The sequence below is a fragment of the Anabrus simplex genome, chromosome 2, assembly GCF_040414725.1.
Source record: "Anabrus simplex isolate iqAnaSimp1 chromosome 2, ASM4041472v1, whole genome shotgun sequence".
In the NCBI taxonomy this organism is placed as follows: Eukaryota; Metazoa; Arthropoda; class Insecta; order Orthoptera; family Tettigoniidae; genus Anabrus; species Anabrus simplex.
Window position 1 is genome coordinate 78606822 of NC_090266.1, and position 19594 is coordinate 78626415.

Sequence of the window (19594 nt, forward strand, 5' to 3'; positions counted from 1 at the left end):
AAGTTGTATGGAGACAATTTTTTGAAATTATTCAGAGCAAATACCGGAAATATTGACGATTGCCCGTGTAATGGAGGGAACAATATTTACGGACCGTCATTGGATAATGTTTAAAATACACGCGCGATAGTTGACTCGCCTAGACCGTAATACTACTGCATTGGTTCCCATCGTTTCTGTAACATTCGACTTACATGCTATCGTTTTGAGCGAGGTGGGAGCAACTACAACAGGAGAATTCAGCATCATATAGACGGAATGAAACATTGAATGTTGTTGAAAACAAATGAATGAAACAGTACTTTGCGACTATCGAATAATTCAATAGTTTTCATTCGGAATGCCCATCAGTAGCGTATGTACGTGTACGTACATACAGACAGAAATGACAGAAAATTTAAAAGTGCATTTCCTTGTTACTCTGGGCAGGACCGATATATAAATATAAACTGTTTTAAATTCTGAGCAATGTAGAGACAAAAACTTCACAGCTCATAGACTCTAACTGCAGCTACACTGAAGAAAAACACTGGATTCTAGGATTAATTTTTCACAACAAATGTTTGCAACAGTACGTTGTGAAATATTTACACTATTTTAAATTACATTTCTAAAAAGAAGAACTTTCTTACTGTCTGAACGGCTACAAGAGAGTTATGCAGTAAAGAAATACCAGAATTTCAAAATCAACAGAATTACAAAATAATAAAACTACTGAATACATTATATAGACAAGCTCACTGGACAAAAAATTCATCACCCCTGGACAAATCATTACAAGCATTATTTAATACCGTGTAACTCTGCCTCTGGACTTGATAACCGCCTGGATTCGGTTAGGAAGTGAGTCCACAAGGTTGTTCAGGTACGTCCATCCACCTCGCTGAGGATTTGATCACGCAATTCCATCAAAATGTGGGGATGCTGATGTCTGTGATTTACGCGCTGTTCCCATACGCCCCACCGATTTCCAATGGGATTCAAGTTAGGTGATTTTGCAGGTCAATCAAGATGTAATAGGGTAGGGGTGGGGGAGTGTTCATAAAACTAGTCACATATACATCCAGCCGGATGAACTTTGGTGTTGCCGTCTTGAAAAATCGGGGTATCAATAGCATACTCATCAAGCAGATGTTGACTGAAAGGCAACACCTGATCATCCAGAATGTTTAAATAAACATGCTGGTTCATGCTAGTGGTCACCTCAGTGAGTGGGCCCAATCCATGATACGAAAAACACCCTCAAAACATCACAGACCCACCTCAGGCTTGAACCTGACCTTGCATACATCCAGGATGAATGCTTAATTTGGCCTTCAGTGCACTCGATGATGTGTGTCATTGGTATACAGGCAAAAACATGATTCGTCAACCACATTACGTTCCGCCAGTCTGCTACTGACCACGTTTAACGATTTCTCGCCCACTGAAGACGCGCAGCTTTATGTGCCTGTGTGAGCAATGGTCTCTTGCGAGGTGACCGACTCCAAATGTTCATTGTATGCAGTTTCTGTCGCAATGTTCTCTCGCTAACAGGTTAGGATGAAAATTCATTCACCAACTGCAAGCAATTCCTATCAGGTTTGGAAGCCATTTTGATTCACAAGTCGTGAAAAGCATTTCCAGTCCCTCTCAGTAAGGACCTATTTCCAACCAGAATTCTGATGTGTTTCCTAAGTATACCACTGCTTGAGGACACGTTGAACAGTCCGCTGTGAAACATCAACAAATCCAGCAACTTCACACACTGTATGACCATGGGCACGGCCAAACACGATTGCCCCTTTTTGTCACTCTGTCACATTCTTACATCTACCAATGCTGTCCACTTGAAACATTAATATCTCACTGATCACTACTGCCTTATGTTCACATAGAGCACAGGACTCGTTCGCTGCGCCATCTGTACAGGTTTAACGATCCATCTGTGCATGCACACGAGGGTGACTAATTTTTTGTCTGGTGAGCTTATATTTCCCACAGCATACAGGAGAGAAATACATAGTGAATTTACTAGGAACTACGACTTCAAAGGTCACAGATCCTCGAACTGGAGGTAATCTGAAGAAACATTCACTGCACTCTAGCATCAAGTTACCAAAAAAATCATTGCAGAGATTAAATGTGAATAACAATGTATAAGATGATTTGCTCTTAAACACTCCTGAATAAAAGTCGATACAACAGCTGTTATATATTCCTAAGATAACTTATTTCCAGTATTACCTGAGAGCATGCCAGGTTCATAGTCAGGTGGAAGCTGCCTCCATGAAGCAGCTTGTAGTTTCAAGGATTCAAGTTCAACTTTTGTATCGTGAAGTTCTCTGAAAAGAATCCTATTACTTTCCTGAAGAGAATTCACTTGCTCAGCCAAACTTAACACCAAGCCCACAGCAGTAGGTGAACTGCCTCTGCTACTTGATGAATTAGAACTTTCATCGGTGCTTTCATTACAGTTTGGAATTGGACCTAAACCAGGATCACTAAATCTTCTTTGAGATGGGTTTGTGATATCGGACTGAGTAACTGGGGGTAAACTGGTATACTCCTGACTATTGTTGACATCTACACTTGGCTGAGTCTCCAATAAGGCACCTCGGCGAAAACTATTGCAGGGAACAGCTCTTGGATTTTGGCGATTTATTTGCCACCCGTCACCACACACTGGTGGAGGATACATTGGTGTATGTCCTCTATGTGTCCTCCTAGATGGACGTCCTCGATTTGGAAGTCGAACTTGTGGTTTTAAGCTTGTTCTACCAGGAGCTATTGGTACTGCAGATTGATACACTGGGTAGAGTGGTAGAGGTGGCAGAGAAACAGGCTCCAAGGAATAACCAACTGGAACAGAATATCGGCACACAGCTGGATCGGAAACAGCAGTGAACAGTCGCTGGCCTGTTACAGGTACATGAGGTTGCCAGTAAGTGGAAGATTGATGATTCAAGAAATTATCCACAGGTTCTGGCTCAAAGGCATATGCTCCTTCGTTTTGCTGAAATGGCGAAGACTTTTCAAGCCACTCTTGTAAGTATGCACCATGTTTATGTTCACGATTCTTCTTCCTTTTACCCAAAAATGATGGAGAATTCCCATTTGTTTCTTGGCCTCTTCTTTCATGGTCCACTTCATACTTACTTCTGAAAAGAAAGAATTAAAATGCTTAAAGTACACAAGTACAAATACATAGTTCTTAACTCAGGACATTAGGAAAATTATTCCAGTAATCTACATAAAATATACAACTCTTGTCTCAGATGAAATTCTCCAATAATCTAAGGCACAAACACTGCATAGAATTTAAAAAAAAGTCAAGAGCTTACAGTATTACATAATTGTCGTATTATGTGATCAGATGTCACAGGACCTCCAGTTTTTCATGGAACACAAACCAAAAAGATGCGATTTTCTGTCTTGACATTTTTTCTTGTACAAGTTGCTTTACGTTGCACTGACACAGATAGGTCTTATGGCGGCGATGGAACAGGAAAGGGCTAGGAGTGGGAAGGAAGCGGCCATGGCGTTAAGGTACAGCCCCAGCATTCACCCTGTATGAAAATGGGAAACCACGGAAAACCATCTTCAAGGCTGCCGACAAAAGGGTTCGAACCCACTATCTCCTGAATACTTGATTCTGGCCACATTTAAGCGACTGCAGCTATTGAGTTCGGTGTCTTGAAAATCTCACATGCAACGATCAGAACTGAAACAATGGCTACTACAGAGGGAACTAGGTGATAATATCAATGACCTAGTCCTCTCTAAGATTACTAATGTTCTAGAACAGAAACAGCAGTCCACCTCCCTGGCTCAATGGACAGCACAATGGCCTTTGGTTAAGTGCATCTAGTTAATTCATCCAGTTCGGCCTGGATGTTTGCATTCATCTTGATACATAGTTTAATTTACAGTACATTCAACACATCACACTACCACCCATGACAGAAACATTCAATAGAGAACACATACCTCTACATAGGATTGGTGCAGGAAATGCATCTGGTCATAAAACTGAGCTTAGTCTTTAAGTAATGAAGTAAATGTTAAAATTCCAGGAAGAAGCAGGAGAAGAAGAAGAAACAGGAGAGCATATGAGGAAAAAAGGAGATTCAAAGCCGCTAAGATATTAGAAAATCACAAGGTTTGTTATTTTAATGTACTTTTATACATCGTCCTCCTTTCGCCTTATTCAGCTCCTGCTGGGTCAAGAACTTCGTCTCCATCATCTGCTTTGGTATTCTTTTCTCTTCCATCCTCTTTACATGTCCAAACCTTCTTAATTTACTCCTATCAATTCTCTCATTTAAGTTTTCCATTCTGAGGTTTCCCACATTTTCCTTTCTCAATCTGTCTTTCCTTATATTTCTTATGATACTTCTTAGGAATTTCATTTTACTGGCCTGAATTCTACTCTCCTCCCTCACATAAGTAAATATGGGTGCAAAATACATTTTGTACATTATCTCTTTACACTTCCTTGGTACCTCCCTATTCCACACAAGGTTTCTTACAATCTGGTAGAATCTATCGCCCTGTTGTATTCTAATAAATTATTATATTTAAAAAAACACCTTTCCAATACACAAAATCCTTATATTTAGGATGAAACCATTTAATTACAAATTGGACATGTTTCGCATGTTTTAGAATTATGGGGCTGTTAATGTCCGAGAAATCATTTAAATTACTATTTTTATTAAAGTATTGGTCCAAAAAAAATGTAAGCATTTTCATACCCGGTCATTAAACTGCTTTTATTTACGTATTTGAGTATTTGCATATCTTGATCGATAGTACTGAAATTATGCCCTGTGTCCCTCATATGAATACTCATAGCGGAATGCTTTTTGTGTTTCAGGGCATTATAATGTTCTAAATACCTTATTCTAAAACTGCGGCCAGTTTGCCCTATATAAGAAAAATTGCACTGTGTGCATTTGAGTCTATATATTCCCGAGTTTGAGAATTTGTCGTAAATTGTATTGACGGAGTTGGAATTGAAAAAGATATTACGGTTGGTGTTACGGGTTCGGTATGCAATGTTAATATTGTGCTTATTTAATGGTTTAGTGACATTGTGAATAGCTGGGTTGGTGAAAGTAAAAATAGCAAAATTTGTTTTTTTGGTTTTTTTCATTACTCTGAAATCCAATACGGTTGTAAAATGAGATTTATAACTTGTAATGTTACAGCCAACAGGGCAAACTCGAAGAATAGATTTCTTTATGATGATGATGCTTGTTGTTTAGAGGGGTCTAACATCTAGGTCATCGGCCCCTATGGTACGAAATGGAAAAAAAAAAATTCATCCACTGATCAAAATAAAATTAACAAATGTCATGAATAATGATGGGATGGACATGAACCAGACAGAAAACAAAAAACAACCAAACAAAGAAACGGAAAAACAGTGGATCAGACTGAAAAAAAGATCGTAAACAATAGTATTAATGACCAAGGCACCACATGTAAAGCACAATGATGCTTGATGTCTAAAGGGGTGCAAAATCTACGTCTAAGGCCCCACAGAATGGTACATGTCGCGAGTAAAGTAGAACCATGGTATTTGTCATGTCGGGGTACTAATCAAAAGGAGCAAAGACTCACGGTGTTCCACACAAGATGGTACTACTCACAAGTATTGTACTTCGTATAGGTAACGCAAACCTATGGTGTTTCTCACACAATGGCGCCTCTCGTAGCCAATGCAAACCGATGAGGTTCCTCACTTAGGTGTACTAACCACACATCCCGTGGTGTTCCTCACATAGTGGGAACTAATCACAGGCAACGAAGACCCACGGTGTCACTCGTATAGTGATACAACTCGCAGGCAACGCCCAGACCCGTGGTATTGCTCACATGGGTACGACGCACAGGTACTGGAAAACCACAGTGAACCCCTCTCTGTTGCTACTAATCACAAACCTATTGTGTACCGAATTTAGTGGTACTACTCGCAAGTACCGGCAACCCATGGTGTTCCCCACGTGTTGGTACGAATCAAAAGTAGTTTCATGGTTCTAATTCAATCTTCCCTTGGACGCCCCTTTTAGTCGCCTCTCACGACAGGCAGGGGATACCGTGGGTGTATTATTCGTCTGCGTCCCCCACCCACAGGGGGGAAAGAGAGAGAAAAGAAGAAGAAGAAAATGAAGTGACGGATGAAGAAAGGCTATGGCCATGAAGGGCATGAAAATGAAAGACTCCCTGGGCCTCGAATGCTCTAATACCGTCGGGGTCAGAAAAGAACAAGAGTTGACCAAGGGAGGTCGGATAGGATAGACGAAAGTAAGGACCCTGGCACAAGTAAGTGGAAGCAATGCCAAGACTCAGCTAAGGGCCTCGTGGTCACCAAACCACACTCCCAAGTTGAGAGCCCCTAGGGCCCCTGTTAGTCGCCTCTTACGACAGGCAGGGGATACCGCGGGTGTATTCTACATGTGCGTCCCATACCCGCAGGGGGTAGTGTGTTTGGTCCACGAGAGGTAGTTTATTTCCCTCAAGTCCGCCGGCAAGCCGGTTAGGACCCCCCTATCCGCCACCTGGGAGTATCACCTCTCCCCCTGCTACGCCTGCGTAGCAGGTTCGTGGAATAGATTTCTTAATCTCAAGGTGAAGGTCAATAAAATATCTAGGGACATTACATTTCTTAAAGAATGTTTAAAGAATAATCTAATTCCAAAATTCTTAAGAATCTCACAAAGGAAAAATAATTTTTCTTCCAGTTTGCTGAATACTCAAAAGAAAGTAAATGACATTTGATTGAAAAACGAAATCAAATTACACTATAACAAAAAGGCATTTTTGAATGTACAGCTTTATAATGTGCATTTAGAGATTTATTCGAGCATGCCTCACTTAGAATAGGACTCCTATTCTAAATTCGTTAATGAGAAAGTATCAGCTGCAATGAGCAATAAGCAATTAGTTTTGGAGAAAAAACTAAAATTTCTCAAGGATTCACAAATAAAAAATTACACAAGCACACAATAATTTATACCAGGGCAAGAGTCTTGACGTACTGGAGGTTATGTTGCTCAAAAATAGAAAGAAGTAAAAATAAATCGGAAAATTGGAAGACGAGTTAAAAAATTGAAGCTTTCCGGGTAAATCGGAAGGGTTGGCAGGTATGCTCCTTGTATTCTCTTCTTAATTTACAATATTCCTCCCTCTTCTCTTGTTCCCCTCCCTTCTTAAACTCTGCCAGAGCTCCAAATACAAATTCTCGTTTCCTCCTACAGTCTTCATCAAAGCACCCAGCCATTCTTATTTTTTTTCTCCCTTCTCTTCTCTCCACTTTCTTTCCCACACTCCATACTGAGAGTTCTATTAATTTTAGCACCTTATGCATGTCATTTCCTTCCAACGCCCTTTCAATTTCTACCCTTAAGATATCTCCACTCTCTTTTAGCTCCAATCTCAGTTTCTCTCTCGTAGTATCGTTCCAGATATACTTCCATCCCTCATTCTTATACCCCTCCCTTCTTTTTCCCACCTCTCTTCATCATCCTCTCCTCTTAGTTTTATATTAATGGGCATGTGTTCTGTTGCCCCACATTCCAAGACCTCGAAACATCATTCTCCTTAACGCTATCTCCGAGCTTACTCCTATATCTACTACACTCTCTCCTTTCTATGTGATGTACGTCAGTTCCCCCTTACAATCTCCCTTCATCCACCCGTTTATAAATACAGTATATGCATTTTCTATAGCACATAACTAACAGCCTTACTCCATATCTATTTATAGCATTATCTTTACTCCTTCTTCGGTACCATCTCACTTCGGTGTACTCTCTCCCATAATCTGGTACTCTTTTGCTTACTCTTGCATTCCAATCTCCAACTAAAATCATTCCATCTTCCACATACAGCCCCTTAATCGTGTTTATTTCTTCAATCAAATTCAACAACAACAAAAAATATTTGCATAAACTGAATCTTTAAGATGATTATATAATAGTGCTAAACTGCCTCCTGTGCATCTCTTCCCACTTTAATTCTAAACCATACTACCCCCTCTACCTTGCTCTCCCTACTATCTCATTTCTTACTAAAACTACTATACCTCCTGGGTTTCTCCCCATCTTCCCCATTTTTTCCCTTATCACGTTAACTACTCTATACCCGTCCCATTCAATTTCTACTCCTTGAGAAATTATCTCAAAATCTTTTACTAATTCCACAATTTCTTTGTTCCCTAGCTTCCCCATGAACCCCTCAATATTCAACAGCCCTATCGCCATATCTAGTTATTTATTCCCTCCCCCTCACTGCTTCTGTGTTTCTCCACTTCCACCCCTACTTCTTGTCACTCTTCCTTGCAAGCCTTCCCCATCTCTCTCCTCTTCCTTCTCTTTCTTATCTTCCTCCTTTCCTTTCTCGGTGCCAGAACCTTTTCTCCCTCCCCATAAATCTTTCTCCAACTTGTCGATCTTCCCTTATTTAGCACCTGTCTTCTCTCCATTTTCCGTTTTGTATTCCCTTTACGCTGTGAGGTTGAATTATTGCCCTGCCTCCTATTGCCTTCTCTCTCCCCTTCATCTCTCACACTCACTTAACTCTGCACCACTCGTGTCTTATTTCTTGATTCATTCACCTCTACGCTGTTTTGGCTCATCAAAGTTTCTGCATTCCCGACCATCTGGTTGCTGACACTGCTGTCACTCCTGTCTTTCTTCTTTCCGCCGGTGACGTCTTGCTCTCACACTCCGCAACTCATTTCCTCTTATTTCCATCATCAGGAACTTCTCCATTGTCCACGATCGGGTCCAATTCCTGTCCGATGTAACCAAACATCTCCCTACTATTTTGACTCGCAATCCCTGCACTCTTCCCTTCCATGTGTGTCTCTCTAAAATTTCCATCTACTTCCTCTCCACTTTTCCTGTTTCAGCTTTCAAGTATATGTTGGATCCTTTCAAATTCCCACCATTTCTTAGAATTATATCAGCCATCAGGGTTGATATCAGTCTCATTTTCACCGGTCTGTTCCTCTTATTCTTTCCCATTCAATATATGTCATCAATATGACTTCTGAAAAGTTCATCTTCATTTTATTTGAAATTATGTCCACCACTTTCAACACTAACTCCACTTTAGATTTTTTCCCTCTTCAGATACACCATAAATAAACACATTCTTCCTTGATGCTTCCTGCATCGCCAGCCTTGCTTCTCTCTTCATTACTGTCAGTTCTTCTTCCAATGCACCCACCTTCTCTCTTAAACTCCCTACTTCCATTTCCAAGTCTGATAATTTGTCATTCATCCCATCAATCTCTTCTTTAATTAAGATTTTTTTTAAGTCCTTCATCTACCTCAATTAGGTTGATCGGTGTTCCTGCAACATATCCTTAATTTCTTCTCCTTTGCTCACTTCCTTTACCACTCTCTTGATTGCTTCTAATTCCATCCGAATGGTCCCGTATTTGCGCCCAGGTTCTTCTCCACTCCTCCTACCACCAGCAACGTTGTGACCACTATCGCACACAACAATTTCTAGCAGCTCTTCATAGCTGCTTTTCTCTCTTCCTCTACCTGCACCAGCTTTCTTCCAACTCCATTTTGCACCATTCCAGCACCCTATTCTTAACCTGTATTGTTGTACTGTTATTTCTATCACTCCTTCAACACTTCCGCTAGCGCATCCACTCTGCACCCTGTCTCGCTCATGACTGAGCTCTCCATGCCACCCTATCCTATGCTAAACTTTTCATTTCCACATAACTGCTGCATCTTACATCTGCTCTAATCTGCTTCTCATACTCATACCTTAGTCTATTCTTATCTTTCTTACCACCTACACTTCCCTCAAAAACCAACTGAAGAATCCTGGGCGTCTTAAAAGTGTCTTATCATTCCATCTCTTCTTCTCGTCAAATGTAGCCATGTTGATCCTCCTCTCACCAATTTGATTCAGTATCTCTTCATTCGTGATTCGATCTATCCATCTCACCTTCAGCATTCGTCTGTAACACCACATTTCAAAAGCTTCCATTCTCTTTCTTTCTGAGCTAGTTATCATTCATGTTTCACTTCCATACAATACCACACTCCAGACAAAAGTCTTCAAAAACATTTCTAATTCCTATATCAATGTTCGATGTGAGCAAATGTATTTTCTTAAGAAAGACTTTCCTTGCTTGTGCTAGTCTGCATTTTATATCTTCCTTACTTCTGCCATCGTTAGTAATTTTACTGCCCAAGTAACAATATTCATCTACCTCCTTAACCCAGATCTGTCCACTGTCCTATTCTAAGGACAGAAGACATACCTACCAGCTTTTACTACTACCTAAGCTGTCAGACATGAATTGGTGCTAATTGTTTTCTTTGTAGCACACTAAAGATATAAACTGCCATTTGTTTTGGTTTCAAGCAGTTTAAAGAAGTTTCTGTACATTGTTGATAGCTTTATAACCACGCTTTGGCATCATGGAAAAGCTTGTGCCCCGGAAGAATGAAAGGTAAGTTACACAGTACTTTTTGTTGATATTTATAATCCAATTGGTGTGATATGTTGGTAAAGGTACGAGTAATTAATATATGAACTCTCCGTTCTTGGTAGTGAATAACTGGCTATGTGATTTTTATTTATATTTGAGTGTCCTCTTTATAGGACAGTGGGCATAAGGGGTACTATTACATAGTTCGTTTCTCCTCTATTCCAGCTTGTCTCTGAAAAAGATTTTGTCAATTCCGGAGGAAGAACCAGATTGCTGTTGCTGTGTTACCACCTAGTTCCATGTATGACATCGTTACTGATGAGGAATCCGGTGAAGAGGACGATTTGAACATGAATCACCTTCCTGGATCACAGTTACGTGCTGATGCTGAAATGATGTTCCATGAACAAGACGATGTAGTAAATGAAGAAGTTGTAAATAACACTTCCAACTGCAACATTACTGAGGAAATCCACCCGAAATTGACCGTGTCTTCTAAAACTGCATACATGTGTACAAAACATGACTTGGAAACTGAAAACATTGAATGGCCTAGTTTGGATTTTGTTCCTAATAATCTCACTCCGTTAGAAACGTTTGCATCTTTGTTTGATGATGAAATAATTGAACTTCTTTTCACTCATACTAACCGTTACGCAGCGCGCAAGGACTGTTCGGAGATATTTCCGAGAATGAAATTAGAACATTTAAAGTGCTTTCGCTTTGAAGTGGATACATATTGTGACCATTCATCACATCACTTAGAGTGTACTACGGTATCCTGTAGATGAATTATACCATTTTCCACCCTCTCCTACATTAATTAGCGCCCAAGTTAGCACACGTTTACCCTCCACGGGATACGAGTGACGAGTTGCCAGCCCCACGCACCAGACTCTCTTTGCGCGTACTTGCTATAACGAGTCATACTTTCGCCTCTGGGCAGAAGCGCTCTCAGTCAGGCGCGACAGAGAAAGAAATACTCAAGCTGCTAAGTAGGTCACAAACACTGTGTTCAACCCTGGCAAATATCACTTTTTCGCTTCTTTTCCCATGGAAACACCACTACCAATGCCCTGTCTTCAACTGGTTTCCAGAATAAAATTAACATAGCTCACGTAATACAAGGCAGATCTTCAAGACTCAAGATTCATTAGAAGCGGCGAATTTTATAGTAATTTTTGACAGCAAGAAGTCCTTTACATGATTCTAACGGGATAATATACGCAGTTCACAGACATCCTAGCAGGTGTTCACCGCCTGGAGAAAGCTGTCAGCGAGAACGAAGCCACAAAACCCTGTCACAAGCCCCTCCCCTACTGGGATATCAAAGGGCGCTTTCAAGATTATAGCAAAATGCGCGAAGCGATCAAAATGACAATCGATCAGTGGAAACTCGGGTAATCAAGCTTTAATTTGATGCCTTGACCGATCCTGGGAACTACGTGCTAACGGAGCGATTTTTGCAAGGAGGAGCCTTACCCTATCTCTCGAGTCTGACACGTTTTCATTATAAAAAGGGGGTTCAAACTGAGGCAAGAATCTTGTTTAATTCTACCAGTTGCATTGTGAGGTGGTACCTGTTGTGAGTGACTCTTCAGTATTCTATGTTTCAGTGCTACAAAGTGTGACCAGTCAGTAATTGTTTAAATAGTGTTTACATAGCTGAAGTTCTATCAGTGATATGATTATGTGACAGTGGAGTGAATGTTTATCGATATTAACAGAGTACGGCATTTAATCATAATTATGACGGTCATATGATATGCGGAATGCTTAAGTGAACAAATATGCGAGTAAAGAGAACATAAAGTCGAGCGCTAGTAGGCTGTGCGATCGTGTAAGTTAAGTTCACAAGCATATCAATTGCCAAAGGAGTAACATGGGAGCTCAAATTACTGTGTAATGATGAGCCATCAGTTGTAAGAGAAAGTGCGGCTCAGTGACGATTTATAAACTCAGGGCGATATCAGCTAAGAAAACCCAAGCGTAGCAGCTAATCTGTACTCCACATAAACTAGTGCTGAATTAGGCAAAGTTAAACCACGTTCGTAAAGATAGCTTCACAGTTCTAATAACAGTGAAAGTGCGAACGTGTATAATTAGGGCCTGAACTGCCGACAGTGGAACAGATGGCCAATAGGGAAAGCAGCGGACTACAGGACAATACCGATGCTTGATTGGAGGACTCGAGCCTATGAGTATCTCTGATCGTAGAAATTATAATGTGTTGCCATTTATCGCAATTATAATTAAGTCAGATTCCCTCATTGTGTTGTGCGCCAGTGACGTCATTCCCCAAGGAAGAAGAGGATCGAACGGAAGGCCTGTATCCAGTCAAGACGCCGTCGAATATTGAGAATGTCCTACATTGTACGAGAGGTCAAGACATCATGCTATCAACTCAGCGGCAGCCGAACACAGGACTTCAGGTTGCTGATGCAGTCGTAATGTGCGACTAAACGACTAGATGTGCCTTCTTGGGCGAGCTGTGGGTGTGATCCAGACAGATGAGTACCGTAAAACTATTTGAAAGTCTATTTCCTGTAAAAATGTAAATATTTAATACACGCCAATTCTTTAGAAATGTAGGATATGATTTTGTTGTTGTCAAAGGGGTGGTAGTAGTTATTGATAGGGCTTATATTGACTTTCTTCACGGTCTGTGACCGTATTTCTTTATTTACTGTGGGAATTAGTGCATGATACATTTAAGACCCTAGATTTGACTTACTGTGGAGCATTATGGGAATTAAAGGGATTTTTAAATATTAGTGTAAAATCACTCCATGTATCATCGATAATAAATAATATGAGTAATCTAGAAATTTCAAAGTTTTCTGTAATAGGTGCTTCACATAATGTGTTAGGTCATTCCCTTGTATAAATTAAGTATGGTGAAGAAGAAACCACAATGTGACAAGTGAAGTGTGATAATGTTTTGAGTTTATTTAGAACGCAAGTGTCAGCATATTTTGTCCCGAGTGATAGGGCTTTTCTTTCTTCTATAATATGTATGTATTGGGTATGCCGAGAAGTGGGATCGAGCTATTCATGTGAATAAGGAATATAATTGATGAAATATGAGCCTCTCTCCATATGAGTAAATGATATGCGCGATGTTGTCCATTCCGCATCAGATGGTATAAATTAGGCTAGATGCAAGCCGATGTGTTTAATTGATGCGAATGGTATCCAAGGATAATATGAGATTTAAAGCAAAGCGCCGAGATGGCCGGATAACGGGACCAACTAAGTCTTCTTGAGTAGAAATGGAGAGTGAGAAACAAGGGCAACGCTAACAGCTGACCGGTGGGATTTAAAATCCAGCCAGGTATGGAGGGGTGTGAAATACTGTCATCACAGAGTGCGGGGAACGTGTGTTAGAAGGCTCAATTCCCTTCTCCAGTATGAATATTACATACAACCAGTCAGAAATAAACACCGTTGGGTAAATCTACAATTCCAATCAATGAGAGAACTCCCAATTTATGTTAATTAAAACGACTAGGGATTTCAGGACTGACTTCGTGCTTCACTATTGTCACAGGACACGAGTTTGTGTCTCAGCAGCACCAGAGGCAGTTGTGCTACTGCCACCAACTATGGGCGGATGCCACCGTCCGTAATTTATCTTGAGAATGTCTAGTGTATTTATTGTCTTCTATTTACAGGAGTGATATTTATTTGAATACTGTGTTGGTCTTTGGCTCGTTAAATATTATTCGTTACAGGGATTATTGTTGTACAAATGTCCAATTCGTGTGTATATTTAAGTGACATCCCATTGGAACATACGATGTGTAATATTTACTCATTTCATGAGATAGCGAGATAGATTTTTTCTAATAAGTGATACGACTTTCAGATATTTTAAACAAGCTCATATATCAGAATATGTCGCACCTGGTTCATTCGACAGCTAATGTTAATTCTCGCCGGTAGGACGACAACTTGTTAATTGAATATATGATTTAATAGTGTAAATAAGGCGAGTAAAACAAGATACGCCATCATCAAATTATTCCTGTGTACAACGGTACTAGTGCATAAAGTGTTTTGAATATCTTCAGAGTGAATTGCGAATCTAGAGAAAGGACTAAAGAGGACAGTCACACACTCAAGAAAATTTACAGTGTCTAATTTACATGTTTAATATTGTCGCATATCCATGTATTTTCTCTGGCATTAAAATTTTTTTTTTTTTAAACCCATAATTCATTCTTCTCATTTCATAGGTAAATAGCATTCCTCTCATAGTTAAGGTTCCCCTACTGTATGAATAGTTCACTGCCCTTTAGGACGTTCCACTGACCCGCATGCTCTACCGATGCAGCTAGCATGTTATTCCAGTAGGGGAGATGAGACTTCGACCCCGGGCTTAGTTCGAAAATCTCATCCTAGGTACTCCATTCTAGTGTCATGTTGCAGGACTGTTCTAATCTAATTGATGTACTTATACCACGAAAAGGGTACAGTATCTGTTTCAAGAAGGAGAATGTACTGGGAGGGTAGTCGTGATTCTTACCACGAACTTGTTGCTAATTCTATGTCAAGAAATCGCTTAGAATTAATTCTGAACCATCTTCATTGTTGTGACAATGAGCATTTAGATAACAAAGGTTTGCCAAAGTCAGGCCTCTCATTACACTGTTGAATAAAAGATTTCAGGAGTTTGTACCTCATTATGAATACCACAGTGTCGAAAAGGCTATGGTTTGCTACTTTGGAAAGAATGGCTGTAAACAATTCATTCGTAGGAAACTAATCAAATTTGGATTCAAGCTTTGGGTTGGGGCTACCAGTGCAGGATATGTAACATGGATGGAACCATATCAAGGAGCAAGAGGCAATGCAGTAGGAAATTACAGGAAAGAGCTCTCCTTAGGGCCAGCTGTAGTTATCCAACATGTTGATACACTTCCTAACATTGATCCCTTCCCTTATCACATGTCCTTTGATAATTACTTTACTACAGTTCCACTTTTGGATGAGCTCAAACAGAATGTCAAAATGCCCACTCTTGTCTAAAGATGAGCTCAAAAACAAGAACTGAGATAGTTTCAATTTCAGATAAACACATAAGTGGAAAAGTGGATCGACAACAATGTGGTATCAGATGCTTGAAATGCAGTGTCAGTGCTTCCAACTCGTTTCACCAAGAGGTATTCAAGAACTGAGAAAACAAGGGTGATTGTAGAACAACCGGAATTTTTCAATTCGTATAACTGTGGAATGGGGGCGTTGATAGATCTGACCACAACATCAGTCTCTATAACATTTTAGTTTGAGGGGGGAAAAAAATGGTACTTTCCTCTTATCACGCACTGTATTGATGTGTGTGAGCAAAATGCTTGGCAGATCCATAAACTGAACAGAGGTAAATTGGATCATCTGACTTTTCAAAGACGAGTGGCTGTTGCTGTCTTGCAATCCAGTGAACGAAAAACAGCAAAAAAGTGCAGTCCATTGCCACTAGAAAATTCTGATTCCAGATATGACCACGTGGATCACATGATTGAATTACAAGGGAAATAAATAAGGTGCAGGGCATGCCACAAAAAAGCACCTATGAGGTGCAAAAAGTGCAACATAACGCTACATGTGAAGTGTTTTGAGAAGCAACACCATGCCATGTAGAAGCACCAAGGTCCTTTGAAATCTTACATTTTACTGTATTCCCTTCAGTTCCAACTCTAGCAATTCATTCTATAATCAGACTGCTTGTATTAGATTGGAATTAAGAATAATATAACATTAGAATGACATACTGCATTTGCTCACTGTCCTTTTTATAGGACACCCCCTCCTGTCCACGCAACGTACCTGGTCCTGAAATACTTAACATTGGGGATCATCATACAACCTCTACGTCAGTTATATGCCATTAATCTTCCAATTCAAGCAAAAAATATTACCTGCGTCGCCTGACTCCGTTCGACTGCACTTCATTACTTTTGTTTTGGACTTCGTTATTTTTATCTTGTACTTCTTATCCAAGACTCCATTCATACCATTCAGCAATTTCTCTAGATCTTCTGCAGTATCAGATAAAATAACAATATCAGCAAAACTCAGGGTTTTGATTTCCTCTCCTTGGATTGTGATTGCCTTTTCAAATTCTTCTCTGATTTCCTTTATTGCCTGCTCTACATAAACATATATATAAGAAAACATAAGTATCCAATAATACTGCCTTGAGGAATTCCCCTCTTTAATGATTACAAGATCGGAAAATGTTTCAGCTAATCTAATTCTCTGAGTTCTATTATCCTAGAAATATAGCTCCCATTCAGCTGCTCTTTTGTCTCGTCCAATTGCACTCATTTATCAAAATCAAATCAAAATCTCTTTATTTGCAAATGAGGTGTCTACCTCGGTGGCAAATGGTACACTAAAATACATTATTGTCAAGTACTAAATATTAAATTAACAAGAGAAGAAAATTTTTCCTATAATACAATATTATACAATTTACGCTAACAATGTTTTCTATTAAACACACAGCTCATCCTTAATAAATTTATATTGTTTACAAAATTCTAATTATAATATCTCCTGTACTACTTACAAATATAGTCAACTGATATACAGTATGTGGAATTGCTTCAAATGATATTATAAAACTGGTATAACATTAATATTTACATTGCATTTATTTACTTTTTTTTTTTTTTTTTTTTTTTTTTTTTTTTACCCGTTCTGGATCCTAAGTAGCATAACGACCTGCTGCGTCTTAACCAGAGCCCCCTTTGCCACCACTTTTCAGAGTTCCTGAAGGGCCTTCACAGCTACCGTAGCGGTCCCAGGGCCCTCGAAGTCCCCACTGTACTTCACCCCTACAGGCAGTCCCCTACTTTGGCTGTCCAAACTCCTTAGACCAGGGGATGGAATTAATTTATTCACACACATTTTTTTTATTTACAATAACCTGCACCGGTCAAATGCCCTCTAACACTTCATTTATTTTCTCTGTTGCCATTTATTCTCTTCTTGAATATCTGTACAGATTTTGGAAAAGGATCAAACACTACCCCTGGTAAACTGTTCCACTCCTTCACACCCTTCCCAATGAATGAAAATTTAACCCAATCGCTTCTGCTAAAATACCTTCTAATTTTATATTTGTGGTCAGTCCTGCCAATATAATTATTTTCCAACTGAAGCCTCTCACGGATATCTCCCCATGCTTCTTCTCCTGTATAGGCTCTATATAATCCTGTAAGTCTAGTTTTCTCCCTTCTCTTACTTAAAGTTTCCCACCCAAGTTCCTTTAACATTTCTGATACACTACTCTTTCTCCTGAAATCCCCTGTTACAAATCTTGCTGCTTTCCTCTGCACACTATCTATTTCTTTTATTAGGTATTCTTGGTGAGGATCCCAAACACTGTTTGCATATTCCAATAATGGACGAACCATACTCACGTAACTTTTTTCTTTTAATTCTTTGTTGCATCCTTTAAGTAGCCTCATTATGACATGTAATGATCTGTATGCTTTCCCAACAATGTCATCAATATGACCCTTCCAGTGCAAATTACTTTCAAATCTCACACCTAAGTATTTGCACTTGCCATCTTTTGGGATAACTACCTCATCCAAAGTATATTCAAATTCAGTTTTAAAGATCCTGTTTGTAAAAGTTGTAACAGTTGATTTGCCTCCATTAACCTTCATATTATTTTCTTCAACCCATTGTTGGATACTTTCAAGGTCCCTTTGTAATTCTGAACAATCCTCAATGTTGTTTATTTCTCTATAAACAATTATGTCATCTGCATACAATCTTATTTTTGATGTTATATTGTTCCCTAAATCATTTGCGTATATTAAGAAAAGTAACGGACCGATTATACTACCCTGTGCAATTCCCTTCCAAACTTTCTCTTCCTGAGATACATTATTTCCTACTTTGACTTTCTGAACCCTTGAATTTAGAAATGCTTTTATCCAACGTGTAACCCTTACGTCCAATCCTATTCCCTCCAATTTCTTTAATAATATTCCATGTTCCACTCTATCAAAGGCTTTGGAAAGATCTATGGCTATGCAATCTAACTGACCTCCTGAATCCAACTGATCTGATATGTCCTGCTGAAATCCCACCAGTTGTGCCTCACAAGAAAATTTCTTTCTAAATCCACACTGGCTCCTCATGAACCAATTTTTATCATCACATATCCCTCTGATGTACTTCGATATTAAACTCTCCAGAATTTTACAAACTATACTGGTCAGGCTGATTGGTCTGTAGTTCTCTGGTTTCCTTTTATCACCCTTTCCTTTATAAATTGGTATTATTATAGATTCCTTCCATTCCTTTGGTATTACACTATTATTTATGACATAGTCAAAGAGAAATTTTAAATAAGGCACTATGTACCACCCCATTGTCTTTAATACCTCCCCAGTAATTTGATCACTTCCTGCAGCTTTTCCTTGCTGAAGCAGTTGGATTTCTCTGAAAATATCTTCGTTTGTGAATGAGAAGCTTCTTGTTTCCCTCTGTCTCTCTCCCTCTCTATCTTCTGTTTCGGTTTCCAACTCTTGACAATCATCTACTGAATCTCTAAATTCCCTACTAAATAGGTTTGCTTTCTCAGTATCTGTTAAATAGTGTTCACCCCCTTCTCCCACCATTGTAGGAATTTGGACTCCTTTTCCTTTTTGATTCCTGATATATGAATACAGCTTTTTCCATTTCCCTTTGTGGTCATTACCCTCTTGAAGTATGCCATTCATATAATTCTCTTTTGCTTCCTTTTTCACTCTATTCAGTTCCCTCATTAGCTGTTTTCTAGTTTCTCTACTCTCCCTACCCTCTTTGATTTTCCTGTTTACTATTCTACATTTTCTTTTTAATTTTCTTATTTCCCTTGTATAATAAACAGGGTCTGAGGTCATTTTACCCTTCTTAACAGGTACAAATCTCTTCTCTCCTTCCCAAATAATTCCTTTAAATTTAGCCCAAAGTGTATCCACGTTACTCCCTTCACTTATCCAACAACTGAATTGTGATTTAAGGTAAGTCCCAAATTCATCAACTTTAGTTTTTCTGTACAATTTCTTGTCTTGTGTAACCCTCTTATTAAGCCTTTTTGGTACGAGTCCTACATCCATTATTACAGCCTTATGGTCTCCT

At 39.4% G+C, this 19594-nt stretch overlaps 1 protein-coding gene across 4 annotated transcripts in view; it reads right to left on the reverse strand.

The window, feature by feature from the left end:
• The window catches only part of LOC136863855 (uncharacterized), a 311541-nt gene that overhangs the window by 240162 nt on the left and 51785 nt on the right, over positions 1-19594 (reverse strand). For all 4 annotated transcript variants that reach the window (XM_067140201.2, XM_067140198.2, XM_067140199.2 and 1 more), the window contains one exon: positions 2227-3140. In XM_067140201.2, coding sequence (XP_066996302.1) covers positions 2227-3140 — 914 coding nt within the window. The remainder of the gene's footprint in view (positions 1-2226; positions 3141-19594) is intronic.